General features: G+C 39.6%; 1 protein-coding gene across 1 annotated transcript; it reads right to left on the bottom strand.

Moving 5' to 3' along the window:
• Window positions 1–365: 365 nt before the first annotated feature.
• On the bottom strand, window positions 366–14,133 carry mpzl3 (myelin protein zero-like 3). Its single transcript, XM_054602179.1, has 6 exons — window positions 13,951–14,133; window positions 11,093–11,259; window positions 4,572–4,785; window positions 3,335–3,491; window positions 1,931–2,000; window positions 366–1,702 (listed from the first exon to the last, which is right to left on the bottom strand). Exons 1-6 carry the CDS (start codon window positions 14,039–14,041, stop codon window positions 1,622–1,624), a joined length of 780 nt encoding a protein of 259 aa, XP_054458154.1. The 5' UTR covers window positions 14,042–14,133; the 3' UTR covers window positions 366–1,621.
• Between the last annotated feature and the right edge of the window lie 3,533 nt (window positions 14,134–17,666).

Here is a 17,666-nt window from a genome sequence, read left to right as displayed (position 1 = left end):
TACAATCAGATCTACATTGATAGTGAATCTGTAAATGATTCTATTTTGCAGTGATATTATATTATTATATTCCTTCAGCCTGGGGAAAAGGAAATCTGACCCCCCTCCCCAGTATTTGCCCAGAAAATCGAGTCCGGGCAGTCAGCTGCATCTTTTCTTTCTTCAATATTTTAAATCGTCTTTTTTTTTTTTTTCCCCCCGTCTGACATGAGTAAGCTGTTGCCATGGTAGTTCAGATGAAGCAGGAATGATAATTGTTCCACCATAGCAGTGTGTGAATTATTAAAACCTAGAGGGCATGAATGGAGCTGAATGAGGAATAGAAAAAGAAATGAGACAGAATGAGGACTTATGGTTTACTGTGTGTTTTATTGGAGGGTTTTTATTAGGTCTTTTTATGACTCGAGAGCCCCCCACGACTGCGTAGATGAAGCAGATGCTGCTGCAATTGTGAGTGAGGAAAAGAAGCTCTGAGATTCCAGCCTGTCCCTTAGAGTTTTAAAGGAATATTCAAAAAACATTCATGAATAGTGCAAAAGATCAAACAAAGAGAGAGCAGAGGAGAAAATGGTGGCCATATGCTATAAACTTTACCAACAAATTGTCTAGGATTGCTAACAGATTTGCACCAATTCAATGATCAAATTATCTTTATTCACTCGCTGGAAGCACCATTATAAAATTAATCATGTACATCCCTCACAAAGCCAGAAGAATCTGATCCCTAACTATTTATTTAGGCAAAAAAATATAATTATAATACAACTAATAAAGCAAAGCAGTGCATCCAAAACAAAGACTCCATACTTTTATATCACATGAAATAACCTCATCCATGAAACACTACATCCAAACTCAGACATCAAAGATACCGAGCAGTAAGCTGACACACACATATTGACGGCTGAATTTGAAATAATGACACGGTACAGTAATGTACAGACACTGAAAATATAGGAAATGTACCGTATATACAACATATGGCATAAATAGTACTATGTTGTCATAGCTGACTCAAAATGAAACCATTAATTTCCTGTCCAAATACTAAGAACAGAAATGTTCCGCTACAGCTCAACAAAGGCATCGACAGATTTCATACAGACGCTCTGACACAGGCAATAAATTAGACAAAAAACGCATCCATCTCCTTCACAAATAAGAAAGTGACACAAAAATCATCAATATATAAAAAAAAATACACATAGTGCTCATCTGTGTGTTTGTGTTTGCATGTACAGGGTCAGTTGGTAGCTGACAGAATGACACTAGCTGCTCATCTGTACAGACAGAATAAACAAATAATATCTCATCAAGACTACAAGCTCTTAAATTTAGGAATTAAGACCTCTGGCTTGGCCTAGAAAATTTAAGAGCTTGTAGGTAACAGGTAAATCAAATTATTGACATTATTTATGGTCTAAATGTGATGCTGGAGATGCATGATTCAGATTGTCTGAAGACAAAATATTATTACAAAAGGCGTCACCACCAAAAGTAAACATCACCAAAGTGACTGGGTGAGTGGTTGAATCCAAAATTAATTTTCCATTCAGTACCTCCCACTTGTAAGGCACCAGTAGGTTTAGCAGTTACCGCTCCCAAACCAGCAGGATTTTCTCTAGCACTGGGACTCCGCATAGCCGTCATCCACAGGAGGCTTCTTTTCAAGGTCGTAATACCCGTCTTCATCCCCCGAGTCCTGGACAGACCAGAGAACCAGAGAGTCAGATAAAGCTACGTACAGTCAGACCCAGACACAAAAATACTACATTCGGGAAAAAAATAAAATAATCAATATTTTATAAACCCTCAAGTCCTGTTGTCAGACATAAAGGGGCATGTAAAATTAAACGTGAAATGGATCTGGCAGACATGTCTTATTAAGTTATTTATGTGTTGTCGTAAAATGAAACGTTCTGAACTGTACCATCGTATACAGCTCACAGCACGAGGCCCTCCTTGCTTTGGCCTCCGCAGGATGGCCGCCATACTCCTCTCTGATGAATGCAGAATGGACAGCAATGATGGTTAGTATTGACAATAATCACACTCACAATTGCCATGTAGAAAGCCTGCCTGTTACATTTTGACACTGTACTTCACATCTGCTCTAAGCATAAACACATCAAGTTATGGCTCATTATTTTCACAGATTTACAACAAAAAATGACAGAATTCAGTACAAAAACTGAAACTTATACTCACTCAGAATCGTTTCTTTTTAGCAAATTACAGAAGAGGTAATATTCTGGGAAATTTGCTAAATATTTTTTCCTAAAGTTGGATCCAGCAGCTGGATAACCTAGCTTTGCATAAAAGCTAAGCTAAAAACTTAACTAACTCATCTTTCAAGTCAATCTTAAGCTTTAGAATGAACATTTTGCATCTAAAAATGTCAATTTGTGGGGGGGTTTTGGTTGTTATGTGCTGGACTATGTCTTGACCAGCCTTTATGCTAAGCTATGCTAACCAGCTGCTGTCTCCAGGACATGCACTGTTTGTAATTTTCTTGGCCGATTCTCCGATTTTTTAAGTCCAACCTTTTTATTCTGATTTTCTTTCTTTCTAAGAACTATAATTGATTACATTTTCTTTAAAACTGCACCAAGTTACATGACCTTCTCTCATTCAGATGAACTTCCAAATGCCTCACCGACGACATGTTACACCATGAGTGCTATCAATCTTCTGATCCAACTCTTGGCAAGAAAGCTAATAAGCATGTTTCCCAAAATGGAACACTATTTTTTTTAGAAACCGGCACAGTTTCCTGCAGTAAGACTATACTTCAGTGCAGTTTGTAACAGGATCATCTCACTGTGGTTTTGGGAACTCGAAATAAAGAGAACAATGGTAAGAAAATGAAAAAGAGATTCTGGTAGCGCTGCATATTAGAGAATCTCAATATATCCAGAAAAATAAATGACGTAGCTACAGAATGATCCAAACAGATAATGATAAATAGACTATTTATGCTATTACAGAGTAGCACTGGTGTGTTTAACGTTTATATTCCTCTGAAACATCAGTCAAAAGAGCAAATACCAGCTCCTGTGTGACTTTAAACCACAGGGAGTTACTGCTACACTAAAAACCAGCCTGTAAATCAGCTATTTGCAGATCTTTTGTACCGGACTGCTCACTGATTCACAGCGCCTTTCTACAACAAGCAGGCCGACTGAAATCAAAACCTTAAACTCAGACTTCAATTCTTGTTTAACCTTCATCAAATTAGCAATGCAGATGCAAATGTATTACCATCAAAGCCTACAATTACTATCATTGCCCCCAGGAGACCCACAGCGGTGATTGGTTGAATAAATCTACTCACCCCTCCGTGACCTCTATGGGTGATCTGTAGGCCTTGGATTGGTTGCGCTGTTTCTTGGGACAGAGCATCCGTCCAATCAGAATGAGGGTGATGAGAGTTGAGGGGAGAAGGATGAAAACCAGAAGGACCGCAACGTCAGAGAAGCGAGTGCTGGGCGCTGGGGAGGAAGATGAGAGGTCATTAGAAACACATTAACGAGCCGTTTGTGACCACCACGTCGTGTCGTATTCACTTAAGCAAGCATTAACTTCACATCCAAAACCGTACATGTGCACCATACACAGCACATACAGTACATACAGCAGTTCTACATGTGTCACTCTGTACTTGTTAGCATTAAATAATCACCAATTTAGTAGTAAAAATATGACAACCACTTAAACAAGACAAAACTATGCTGAAATCTGAAACATCTACTTGAAGGAAAATAAGCTTTTTCGAAAGAGTTAGATGAGAAGATTTGTACCACTCTTAGGTCTGTATGGTAAATACAAAGCTGAAGCCAGGAGTCGCTTAGCTTAGCTTAGCATAAACACTGATACCGGAGGGAAACAGACACCTGGCTCTGTGGAACGGTGCCAAACAGCAACAGCTCATTAAAGAACATGATATATCTTGTAAATTAATCCGAACAAATAGAACGCCTCTCGTTATTTAGCTTAATTTAGTTTAATGACCACATATTTAGGTCAAAAACATTCAGATCAGCCTGTAAAAGTCTGTAACTTAGATTCCTTCGACTACATCGCTGCCTCTAACCATCTACAGTCAACTGACAGCAGACAGAGGCTACTATGCATGAGTCAATCTGGCTAACATCCTGACAGGCTAACACAAACACCAAATAGATGTTTTGATTAGGCTGTTAACTAAAAATATGAGGCTGGCAAGGGCATTTTAAATGTCCTCCTCTCAGGCCTGTCTCCTCATATACACAACATGTGAGTTAAAGCGAAAAAAAGCCAGATCCAGACACAGGTGAAATGAGGACAAGCACTGATAGTGATTGAATATCAAACATGTTTGGAAAGATGACTATAGCCAGAAAAGACTCTTTAAAGTAACTCAGAAAGTATCAGAGTCCAGATTTCCCTACTGCAAATTACAGGCATTCAAGTGTGCACACAATTGGAGGAAATCCAAATGTACAGGGCTAAATATGCAGATTAAGAATTTTGACATTGTGTGACAAAATGGGCCACCTGCTTGGGTTTTTGTTTTTTTTGCACCATCTTACTTTTTGGTGTGACAGTGAGCACTGTGTGTGAGGTCGGCGACCCGTGTACGTCGGGGGGGTTCCTGACGGAGCAGGTGTAGGTCCCATTATCGTTCAACGTGGCGTTGATCAGCGAGATTGAAGCTTCTCCGCGCGCCGGGACTCCCTGCCACTTGATGCGACCGATAAACTGACCGTCAGGTGGAGGGAACGCCCGTGAGGAGAAGTGGAAAAACTGGAGAGGGGAGAAAAAAAATACATACATATTTTATTTGCATGAAATATATGGGTTTGGTCAAATAGAGTGTGCTGTGGGCAAGGATGTAACACTGTCTTTTGGTGCTGGGAGGAAGGAGAATAAACTCAAATTAGATGGCTTTAGTGACAAATACATCTGGAAAGGCAAGATTTAGTGAAGGAAAAAAAAAAGACAAAACAGGATGCATTATGCATTTCTCATCATCTTTCTCCGAAGACTGTAACTCAATGATCCGCTCTGCTCTTCAGAATGCATATAATAAGACTCATCATCACTCCCAAATCTAACTTGTAATTTGTCTGCCTAAGGGAAAGTGTCTGAGCAACAGGTGGTGGGACAGATGGTGCTAGGACATTTTCTTTTGGCAATATTGTTGATAGCAGAGTGAAGAAGGGCTGCCTGTTCAGTCTAAGAAATATGAATAAAATTCTTATCAAGCACAAGGCCAAGAACATTTATGTCCGTGTGTGAGAATCGCTGAGAGAGAAAAATCTGAACGACAGGTATCTCCAAAACTGATTTTAGTTTAACATTTACCACATAAATCTGCGGTCTCCATCTCGTCGTTACTCCCACGTCAAGCTGACCCAGACCTCTCCACAACATGACATCCTGAGTATGAGTGTGCTGTGTGTCTGTGTGTGTCTGTGTGTGGGGGTGGTGAAGGGGGAATGGAAATGTGGAGATACTACAACATATGTGTTTCCCACAGTAAACTCAGAGTGTAGAGAGTTTGTGTTTAATACATTTTATAATGTCCTGGTTAGTCACAAGTAACCAGAGACTTGGAATGAACAAAACTGAAGGTGAAAATGTATAAACACAAATAGGAAATTGACAAGTTATTTGATGGACATGCAAGGAGACAAAGTGGTTGATTCTGAATACATATGCTTTCATTTTTTCTCTATTGGTCTGAGATAATGTTTGTGTGCTGCATTATGTCTGATGTTGTGGTTTTACCACTTTGTTTACTTTCTATTAAAAAAATGATTAAAGCTGAAAGAAAAGCATGCTGCAAAAAAGAGAAAGACATGCAAAATATGAATGAAAGGGGTACTGACCCAGGGTTCTGGTAGAGGTAAAAATTTAATCACTGTATGACTAATCTGGACTGCAGAACTGCAGGATAAAAAAAGTTGCTGATTTTTTAATTTCTTGTAATAAAGGACTAAACTTGTTACAGATCTACAAAATAAATTCTTACTTTAAAAGCATGGGTTGGTATTCCTCAAAAACATTTCTGATATTTTGTTGAAATTCTCATTATATCCTAGAAGCAATCAATGGATCCCAACAGAGAAAATCAGATTTGTGTGGCTGACGTGGGAGTGTAATTAGCCCTTCCAATCATCAAATCCTCCCAAATGTAATGATTGCATGGGCTACCTGCTTCCTGAGCATATTCTGCCAGGGCACTTAATACTCTTCCTCCGAGTTTTCCACAAGCCATGGGGGGGTGGTTTTTGGGAGAAGCATGAAGGGACAGGCTGTCAGTGCTGCCGACTTGGCGATTTTCATGCTAGATTTGCTACTTTCAATGGGAAAAGAGTTGGCAACATTAGCCTCCATTTTTAGGTTAAATCATTTTTATATTTAGCATACTCTTGCTTGTTACCAACCCTAACATTAAGAAAAAGAAATCATAATGTTATACTAGTTGCCGCCAGTCATTGTTCGTACTGTGCTGGTTGAGCTTTTAGATTATTTGCAGTATAAAATCAGAGCTGCAGCACAAGGGAGTTATTGATTTCCTCTAAAAACACCAGAGATGTTTTTTGGATCCAAACAATTCATGCAGCTCCTTTCATACGAGACCCATAGGGACCCATTTTAATTGCAACAGTGCTACTACGTCTTGAGGGAGGGAACAGACATTGTGGCTGTCTCCGAGCACACCTGCTATTCTGGTTCATGCAGGTGCAGCAGTGCAACGTGCAAAAGGGAAGTGAAGAGGAGTACAGATCAGAGGGTGCGGTCAGCCAGAGATGTCACTGTTCTCATCGATCTGAAGCAGCTGTGCATGGCTCAACGAATGCAAAAATAAATGGCATTATCCATGAAATCGTGTTGCTTTCTGGATGGTGCACAAATCTGCATCATGAGGCATATAGTGTGGATTTTTTAGCATTTAATTGGAGCAGCTGTTCTCAACCACTGGTGGGCCTCAAAGGGCCATCTAGCGGGCAGTCAGATTAAATTGAAAATAAAACAATTCGGTAATTCACAAAGCTAGTTATTCATTTATCTAAATGTGCTGAAGAATAAACATAATTCACACGTTTAAATGCATAATTTAAATGACCTGTTATGTATGAATATCACCACGCCAATCACGACACATCAGCAGTTATAGTCAAATTTGTTATCGCTGTTTGCTTGCTGACATTCCCTCGGATGCAGCGCCTCAAAATAGTTCTTAAAATGACAAAGTGGACTAAGAAATGGGTTGTGAGGAAATATGACCCTGAACATTTTAAACTTGGATTCATAATTTATTTTGGTCCTTACAGTTGACATGCTTTTTCATATTATGTTTTTTGTTTTGTTTTGGGAAAAGTGGTCTTCGGAAATCTTTTAACAATCAGGAGTGGGCCTTAAGTTACAAAAGGTTGAAAATCCCCAAGTTAGTGCTATGATAATGGAAGCGAGGATTAAAAAAAAAGTTTGGTAAAGCAGTGTACATGAACGCATCAACACAATGCTATTTGAGTTATAACTTTAATGTATTTCACACTGTAAATTGCTACATATCTTTAAAGGTGACACTGCAGCATTTGTTTCTTAATGTATTCAAAATAAAACATGAACAGCAGAATATTTTTAAAGGAATGGAAAGGAGGCTGTGATGCACATAAACAATGAGTTCCAGTAATCCAAGGTCTCACATATAAAAAAAAAAAAGAAGTTATAATGCACTATTCTGATGTGTGGGGTTATTCTGCAGCAGCCTGGTGTCATTTGTGCAGCGGACACTGCGCATAATTGCACTGCATTCTGGTACGGCACTTCTCAAATCAGATGCTGCAGATTTATCAACATATTTTTCTTGCAGCCTGCAGATGGCTTCAGGAACTTGATGTACTGAAGTAGTAGCTTTTCACACAGTACAAATGAGCTGGGGACAACAGAATCACTCATATTAACGTTTTGATAAATGCAGACTGATTTAGATATTGATGCTTCATCAGCATTAAATGTTCTTCTTTTTTTTTACGCAGAATTAAACGCATCTACTGGTTGAAGAGAGTTTAATTAAAATTGTTTATTTCCATTCTAATTATTGCCCTATTTCAGTGCATTGCTCCAAGAATTTAGTTTGTTGTTGCAGTCGAAGTCATCAAAGTGGCAGCTGAGTGACGTTGCACCAGAAACATTCTATTATGGGACGTCTATTCTCAACAGACGTCCCTTTTCCAGGACCCTTTTTCCACCGAAATACCAACAACTCTCTTCGCAGCAGAAGGCAGAAGGAAACGTGGCTCAACATTTCAAAGCTCAACTAAAATCAACAGTGTGGATACTTTGCCAGAGCAGATAAAACCAGCAGCTGCAACATATGCAAGGCTACCCTTAAGTACCACACCAGCACCAGCACTATCCATTACCATTTAAAGCTACACCCGCTAATGGCTAGCTCCAGCTTTAGAGAGGGAAAGACTCATGCTGTTCAGCTGTGTTATCACTTAAGAATGGTTAGCAAGGAGTCAGCAGGCAGTCAGCTGCAATATGAAACAGTGTGCAGCATGCAGCCAGAACTGGCCATCCAAAATATTATACAGTTTGCTGCAGGAGGACCAACACAGAGGTATGCAGGGATGCACAGAGTCACAGACACAAACATGCAACCAGATAATAATAAAAGCAATAAATGGTTTACAAGAAAACAGTAGTGGAGCATATTAAGACAACGAAATAATGTATATATGTGACAGTACATTAAAATATGAAGAAAAATAAACAGACTTCCATCTTATTGAGATTGTGTAAAATCTGTGTTTGGATAATCAGGTCTCCACATGGCTTCAGACTGTGTACAGGATCCAGGTGTAAAAATGTTTTAGAACAGTTTGCAGTAAATCCAGACCATGAACAAATGTATGTGAAGAGGGTATATTTACCCGTCTGAAGGCTTACAGACGATGATTAATGTCAACATAGATAACCGTGTATGGCCTTTCAATAAACTGAGCCATAAAAAAAAAATCAAAAGCACACAAAGAATCACCTGAACGACGACAGTGATTCAGTTTTATGGTTTTACAACATTTCGTTTATCAGCTGAATTTTCCTGAGAGACTGATCCTAGGCCTGGCTGATCATTTGAGGACTTGGCAAAGCTCAGCCTACATTAGAGCAGCTCCAAGTCACTGACTACGTAACAGTCTGCTCCGCCTGGAAACAAACATTGGACCCGATAACCTTTTAAAGTTATGAGAAATGCGGCCACACGGCCAAGGATATTGGATTGCTTTCAGCTGGGGGGAAACCATTCTACAAATCTATACGATGATTTGGAGAGAAGCTTCTAATGACTAAGCAAATTTAAAAACAGTACCGAACTAACCTTTTAGATCATCTTAATTGATGTATTAACCATATTCTGCAAAATTAGATTGCCAACACCTCCAATTACCATCGGCTTTCACTGATATTTGACTAAACATTCAGCCTCTCTGCTCTCATCTACAAAATATATTCTCATCAGGACTGAGGTAATTACACAAGTCACTGAAGCACTGCAGCAATTCAGATTGACACTAAAGCTTTGGCTGCAAAATCATATTTTCTGATAGCGCTTTTCACATGCTTATTCATGGTCTTTCCCAGAGTGATATACGACTGGGGACACACGGGCCAATCAAAGAGCCAAGAGTGCTAATGAAATTGGATGGAAAGTAAATGACGACTTAGAAATAGAAAAAAAACAAAAACACGTCCATACTTGGTTCCATCTATGGGCCGTATTAGGAACCTGCCTGAACATTATTCGTTTGTGATAAGGAAACAACAAACGTTGGGTTGGGTTAAAGGAAGTACGGGCAATGATGTGGCGTTTCCTCAGGCAGCAGCTGACACACCTTTTTTACTTATACCGGTTTTGTGGAGTAATACCACGCTATCTGGTGACTGACACACACATGCATACACACTAACACCCTATCAATGTGTACCAAGCCCTTCCTCTTCCCCTCCCTTTACAAGCCAAACAACTGCATCTTAATGACTAAACCAACAGCACTCCATAGCAGCGGAGCCACAAAACATTAGCTTCCACTTAACTCTAGAGTGCTCCTATAGGAAATGATAGTATATAGGGTTTCAGCTACCACACTATGGATTCCCATGGTCCAAATGCAATTACATAGCACCACACTTGATGGTTATCTTCAAATACAAATGGAACTTAAATTATGCGGTGGATTGCTTAGTGAATTGGTCGCTGAAACTGAACCCGGAGTGTACGGGGTTAGAGGACTGAGTGCAGTTATGGGTTGAGATGGATACATCTGAACGCACTCGGAACAAGACCACGAGATCACCGCATAGGAAGGGGTATTATGGGAGCTGACCAGCCGGGGTTTCCGGAGAGGGGATGAGCCTCTGGAAGACACAAAGGCTGCGCTGGAATGTGAAAGGGCAAAAACCTGGACATTACTTCAACAGTGAGGCCGAAGAGTAAAGCTTATCGGTACACATAGTAGACACATTTGCTTCAGAGTGCAGGTGTTCACGAAGGTCTGGGAATCAAGAGTCAGTCTGGCCAAGAATGCAAATAAAGCGGCCAGATATTCAAACATGTCATGTTTGTACAGAGGGAGCCATGGAGGTCACATAGCTGAGCAATCGACATGGGATCTTAAATGGAAATAACTAAGCAGCACTTGTAGTTCAGTACACATTATATAAATACATGCTAATTGGGGCTGCAACTGGTGATTGTTTTAATTGTTGTTGTTGAATATTCTGTCTTATATTCTTTTTTTTATCATGTTCTGTATCTCTGACGGATACAAAAAGGAATGTCAGGAGCACAAGGTGACGTCTCCAATTTACTACAGTCAGAAATATTCAGAGTATTTTCATAGTGGGCAAAGAAAACTAGCAAATACTCATATTTTGCAGGCTGGAGGGATTTTTAAATGACTGAAACAATCGATCGATCACATCATAGTTCTCAATCAACTAATTGTTCAGCTCCTTTTGATGCAGTAGTAAAATCCAGTGCAGCTACAGAAACAGTTGGTTTTTTCCACAGTAATTCTGATAAATGTCGACTCACCGTCAGCGGGGGCCCTCCACTCTGGGGCCTGTAGGACCAGTCGACAGTCATCTTACTGGTCGGCCTACTGGTGGAAGTAAAAGTGCAGGACAAAGTGACGGTTTCCCCTTTAGAGGCATGGAGCTCAGCTGGAGTGTTCACTATGATGGAGGAGACTAGGGAAGGCGCTGTGGGTGAATTGGTAGAGAGGAATAAACAAAAAGATTATGTTAGAGCAACAAAAAGAAAAATGAAATGTGATATGAGCAGATTTACATGTTTATGTCCTCCATTGTCCTCATGAACAAAAAGAGAAAAGGAATACACATTGTGAGTGACATTTTACTCACTTACTGTAAGCAAAATAGTGAATAAACAAACCTGATAGCACTTACATGCCCAGATTGCAGTGACATGAAAGTGTCAGCACAGCAAATTCCTCCAGATAGAAACACAGAAACTTAGAGAAATTCTCATGCGGGTTTCTCCCCCGCCTCTATTGTAGTATCTGATTGCTTCACATCTGTCGTCAGCGTGCATATAAAGCCGCGTCTCTGTGTCTCTAGATGTTTTTTACATTGTTATCAGTTCATTCAGAATGTCAAGGGAGGTCTGCAAGAGCAAAGTTTGCAACAAATTAGACTCTGGCTGAACCCATCAACAAGAGCTGAACACTGACAGCTTCTTTGAAGAGAGAACCGTACAATATTTTATAACATCGAGTCATTAAAAAGCTGCTTTTCTTAATAAATGTTGGGTTCAGTTGATTTCTGTAACGGCTCGAGGGAGGTGTAGAAGCCAAACATGCCAGAACAACTGGTCTAGGACAATGTCACCACAACCAACAAACTGACAAAGATGAATTCACCCACTTTCCCTTCACAACACAGAATATCTGTTATACCATCGTACTATTATAGCAATCAAGATATCAAGCTATTTCACTGAATAAATGAAAGCTGTGTCCTGCTGGTAGCGCCAGAGGAAAAGCTGGAGGATCACCAAAGTCATTAGAATTCATCCTCTTGGGGCCTTTAGTATCTTTTACAGCAATCCAACCGGGAGTTAAGATATTTCGGTCTGGACCTAAGTGGTGTACTGACATTGCTAGAGCCACACCGCTAGCATGGCTAAAAGCAAAAGTACCATCATAATGTTTCATTGACCCCGCTGGCTGTTGAATGTAAACATGGAAAAACTGGCTAAATTTGCATGTCAACACCCGATTTGTGACATTAATACACATTTGTTGCTATTAACATGAATTAAAAAAAAGAGTCCTCCATTTCAAAGCTAAAGCCTCAAACTGCCTTTTTCCCCCAAGGATGAAGCTGCTGTATCCGATCTCAGACTGACACCACATTTTCCATCTGATACCGAAATAGCCTGCGATAAGGACAAAGTTTATGTTACACTCAAGATCACACGATCAGCCCAACCTATCTACAAAGACCCCGGGGTGAGCGAGTCGACAACATAAAGAAAGCTATCTCTACTACAAAAGTGGGGAAAAACCAAGCAGAGAGGGCCTTGAAAGCCAAAACTACTCTTGAACTTCGAAGACATGAATGTGTCAATCTTAGTAGTTAGTGGTGGGACAGGAAAGCCGGCGGCTCATCGGTGGTGATGTTGACACCTAGTTTCTACAAGATGTCTGGACATAACATTTATGAGAGAATTAAGCAAATAGAAGTGAAAAGGAAGACATCTTATGGGGATATTTTCCAAGATGTCTTGACTCTGGGAGGAGGAATTTGGAGCTCTGGGCACAAATGTATCCCAAAATACAAGAGTAATCAAACAAAGACAAATCATAATGACACTAATCTGCAGCAACATTTTTCGGCTCCCCCGTGTTCTGACTAAGATACACAGTAGCCATTACGGCATTTTTTTGTTTTTTGTTATTGCTTCAAAAACAGATCAGATGATTTCAGAGCAAAGCACACAGCTGCCCACAGTTCAGAGCCATGTTTGTAATGTAATTGGCACCAAAGACAGTGCTCTTAACTCAATGCATACCAGTTGTCAGAATCCCTCTAAGCATGGCTTTATTGCACTGATCTGTTCATGTCATGCCCTTAGAGGCAGCTGGTTTAGAGTTTAGATGATTCATATGGGCTACTTAGACCTGTTCCAACACATTTAAATCAGTAATTGACCAACATGTATGAAGTGCCTCAGGTGTTCACTACAACTAAATCATGTTTACCATGTTCAATGACATTAACATTGAAATAACATGAAATGATGAAGGCACTCGGTAGAACAACACGTTAAACAATACTTTGGTGTTTCATTTTCACCTCTTTACTTAAGATTTCATTAAACTTGTTTTTTACAGAATGTACCAAAAACACTGGCAACAAGGAACCTCCTGGGTATATGATAATGAGAATAAATATGAAACAAAATATATATCATACCCTCTAAACTAAAAAAAAAGAATTCTGGTTTGAATTGACATCAATGACTATTACTTAAGTTTTTTAAACAATATATTTTTATTTAGAGGGATCCATAAAGTGCATATTTGGATGGATGGAAAAACAACTCTTTCACACTCTTTTAGCACATAAAAAAAAAATCATAAAAAATGACTGATATGTTTTCATTAGGCTAAAACAGAGGCCATTAGAGGCCACCTACAAAATAAAACACACGCAGTCTTATTAAGGCGTTTCATAGTGTTTACCAAGTTGTAGAAGAACTACTTTAATGTAGGACTTCACCTTAAACGTGGACAGTTAAAAGTCAAACCGTGAACATCGACAGTATTATCTTATTAAACACAAACACTGATCCGTCTCACGGGAGTTTCGGTGTGTTTGTGTAGAAACGCAGCAACATAAACGCGGACCTGCGGCCTGTTTACTCACCGAACAAACACAGCAACACAGCCAGGTTCAGACCGGGGATCCCTTCACCAGGTCCACGCATTTTAAGTTCCGAAAACGAGTTCACTCTCATGTTGTTATTAAAAAAAAAAAAAAAAAAAAAGTCCAAAGTCCCGTCAAAGCGTCGGAAAGACTCCCACCATTATCTAGTGAGCCATGACTCACTCAGCTGCTCATTCAGACTGCGGGGCTGACGAGCCTACCTGACCAAACAGGTGTATCAGGAAGTGACCGTGTGATCCCTGACAATGAAGGAAGAAGAAAAATAGTATAATAATGTATTGTACACCTATGAAGCACGTTTGCTTATGAATCTGAGAGATTAAATCAACTTTAAACTAGTTTGATGTGCCACTTTTTTAATTAGGTCTAGACAAGAAATAGACCCTTAAAGTTGCGGATCATTAGTTAAAGGGACTGGAGTGTAACAGGCTTTTTATATATATATACAGTACCAGTCAAAAGTTTGGACACACCTTCTCATTCAATGTTTTTTCTTTATTTTTATTTGTTTCTACATTGTAGATTAATATTGAAGACATCCAAACTATGAAGGAACACATATGGAATTATGTGGTAAACAAACAAATGCTCAACAAACCAGAATATGTTTTATATTTTAGATTCTTCAAAGTAGTTGAATGAGAAGGTGTGTCCAAACTTTTGACTGGTACTGTATATATAAACTTGTACAATACAAACAAACCATAAGTCTTGACTACTATGTGAATATATACATAATTTATAAGGGAACTTAAATAATAATAATAATAATAATAATAATAATAATAAAGAAGAAGAAGAAGAAGAAGAAGAAGAAGAAGAAGAAGAAGAAGAAGAAGAAGAAGAAGAAGAATGATAATGTATTTATTTTCAGAAGGCAAATATTTTTCGTATGGAGGGATTTAATTATTCATGCTGAAGATAGTGAGTTACTCAGACAGGCAGTTTAATTCCCTAGATAATGTTAATCAAGAGCATGACATTCTTGTTGACATGCTTCTTTTTAAAAACAGGCCTTGGATGTGTAGCCCCTCCAAAAAACCACATTCAAACACAACACAGTCTCTTTGCCCTCATACGACCTCTCTGTGCTGGAGGCCTGAAGCTGAGTCCTTACTTTATCTCCCCAGACAGCTTCTGTATAAAACCATGGATGCTCCAGTGGGACTCCCCTGCTATTTCTAGTCATATCCTTGTCCCCAATCTCCTGTCTTCACTGTTGTAATTATCTCTAATGGGAGAAGCCTTTGCTGGTTCAGTTTCACTCTGGGGTAATGCTTTATCTCTCCACTGGATGTTTATACAGAGTCCTTTTGGAGTTTATTTATGTCTTTATTCAGGGCTGGATTGTCAGTTACATCTTTACATCCATCTGGTCGGCCTGCAGCGCTTCCTCCGTCCTGACAACAGAGATGCTGTAGCCGTGTTGATTAACCCCATTTCATTTCACATCAGAGGATATTGAATGAGAGCGGCATCCTGCTCCTTCAAAATACACCGGGTTTAAATCATCGTGTTTAAATCAGTGTAGCCATAATAGGATTCAGTGTTTGCAAGAATCCCAACCCATATGAGTGGATGTTTTATTTGGAGTTAAATACATAACAGCATGGCGCCACGAGAAAAACATTTCGTAAACAAATATTCCTGTGTAAAGCTAGTCGTATTGCAAAAACTAATTTGATGTAGAATTAATGAGTTTGAGGAAAATGTTTATTATTAACATTGCAACCTGACTTGATTAAATATTAAAAAGCAGCCATGCCTAGAGGCTCTCTGATAAGTGAAAAGTAGGGTTGTCGTACAATAAATAAAAACTACAGCACAACTAACTTCTAATTAACTGCAGACCAATGTGGAAATAATCCATGTGGAAACAATTAATGTGAGGAATCGGTCTGGACAATGACTTTCAGGCATAATAAATATGAAATTTCGGTAGAATTATGTCTCTGAAGTGAATGTTTTATCACTGTTTACCTTTTGACAGACATCCAGTAATTTCCCCATAGACAGGTGCAGTTAAGTACACAGCATTTTTCATGCTTCATGCTCTCACCCGGCTGCACTTTGTGTTTATGTTCGATTCCTTGCAAAATCCAAACTCGTTGCAAATCTCTGTGGATGTAGAGAGAGAGTTAGGTGCAGACCTGCTCCTCCCTACATCCATTCACAAGTCCAGTGTTTGTATGCATCTGTTAACAATATCATGTAACAGTTCCCACACAGGGGTGGAGATACTAATTCCTTTTCTTCTTAATTTAATAGATGCAGAGTTAAAGACTTACCTAACCTGGGAGCTTTCAGAACTAATGCGTTGCACAGTGTTGTTTTCTGTTTAACCTTATTAAACAGCATAATCTGCTTGAGTTTGATAGAGATTCCACATCTTTTGTTGGAGGATAAAGTCTAATGCCTCTTACCTGGGTACTTTCACACACACACACACACACACACACACACACACACACACACACACACACACACACACACACACACACCATTACATTGTGTTAATGTATTGTGTGTGTGAATACAGGGGCTCTCTGTGTGGTTACAGTAGAGTGGTCTCAGTTTCGGCTGAATTATTCTCAGTGGCGACTCTGGTCAACAAGAGAGCCGTTCTTCTGTTGTCAACACTTGAGGGGACTAATAAAGCTGATTTAAATTGTTGGGGCCAGACGGTGTATGTAACTTTTATCCCTTAGCCAAAAACGTGAGAGCCTTTCTGTCTTTTCATCAGTTTAAATGCACTCTGTGTGCTGAATAGTCAATGAAAAGCTGTATCCACTACACTCCAATACACTCAGTGTATTTTTAAAAGTTAGAATGCAGAAACTTTTCCCAGGGCTGTCACAAAGAAGTACGACAGCATTACTCATGCACAATAGCTATAGGAAGCCCCACTCGATGCAGTACACTAAGGCAAATAAAGCTGACTCTCAACCTTTTGATTGAATGGATTAGTTCACATGGGTGTGTGTGTGTGGGGGGGGGGGGGGAGGGTAGAAGTGGAGAGCTACAGACGTCAATATAAGTCACAGTGCGACATTCAGTCGTACAGTCATTGAGGTGATTTGTTTTCTCTTTCCACAACCTGTCGTGCCAAGCCTGTATGTCACAAGCGAGTGAGCATGGTGTAAGTATGTGTGAAGGAATTTCGTGCCTCTCCACATCATTGTGCCAGGTACAACCCGTCCTAAGGTGTGGAATGCAGCAAACGGAAAAAATAAGGAGAGAGGAATGAAGCAAGTGAGAAACCACGTGGGAGAGAGGGAAAGAATGAGACAAAGCTAATTTCCTCATCAGTTACAGTTTGTCCCTTCCTCCCTTCATCAAACAAACACTCGTCTTCGCAGAAGTGATTCAGGTGTGTTGCAGTAATGAACGTATTGTTGCCGAGAATTGCTTATTAAAGGAGTCATGAACCAGGAAATGGTTGAGATCACCTTTCCCAGGAGTTTGCCTCACATTGCCCGCTATCATTCTGTTGAAACAGGTAAGACAATAAAATATCATTCCGCAGAAAATCAGTAATGTTTATCATTCAATATATTATTATTTTTTTATTTGGCAAAGTGCCAATGCCGTGAGCAGGAGGAGGTGTCCGGAACAACAGCCAGGATCTGCCTGATGTTCCAGGTGATTGCTCAGCAATAACAAATATTTAGCATCTTGCCTTTTCTTTCCCTGTA

This window comes from Anoplopoma fimbria, chromosome 1, assembly GCF_027596085.1.
Source record: "Anoplopoma fimbria isolate UVic2021 breed Golden Eagle Sablefish chromosome 1, Afim_UVic_2022, whole genome shotgun sequence".
Classification (NCBI taxonomy): Eukaryota; Metazoa; Chordata; class Actinopteri; order Perciformes; family Anoplopomatidae; genus Anoplopoma; species Anoplopoma fimbria.
This window is presented reverse-complemented; position numbering and strand designations above follow the sequence as displayed.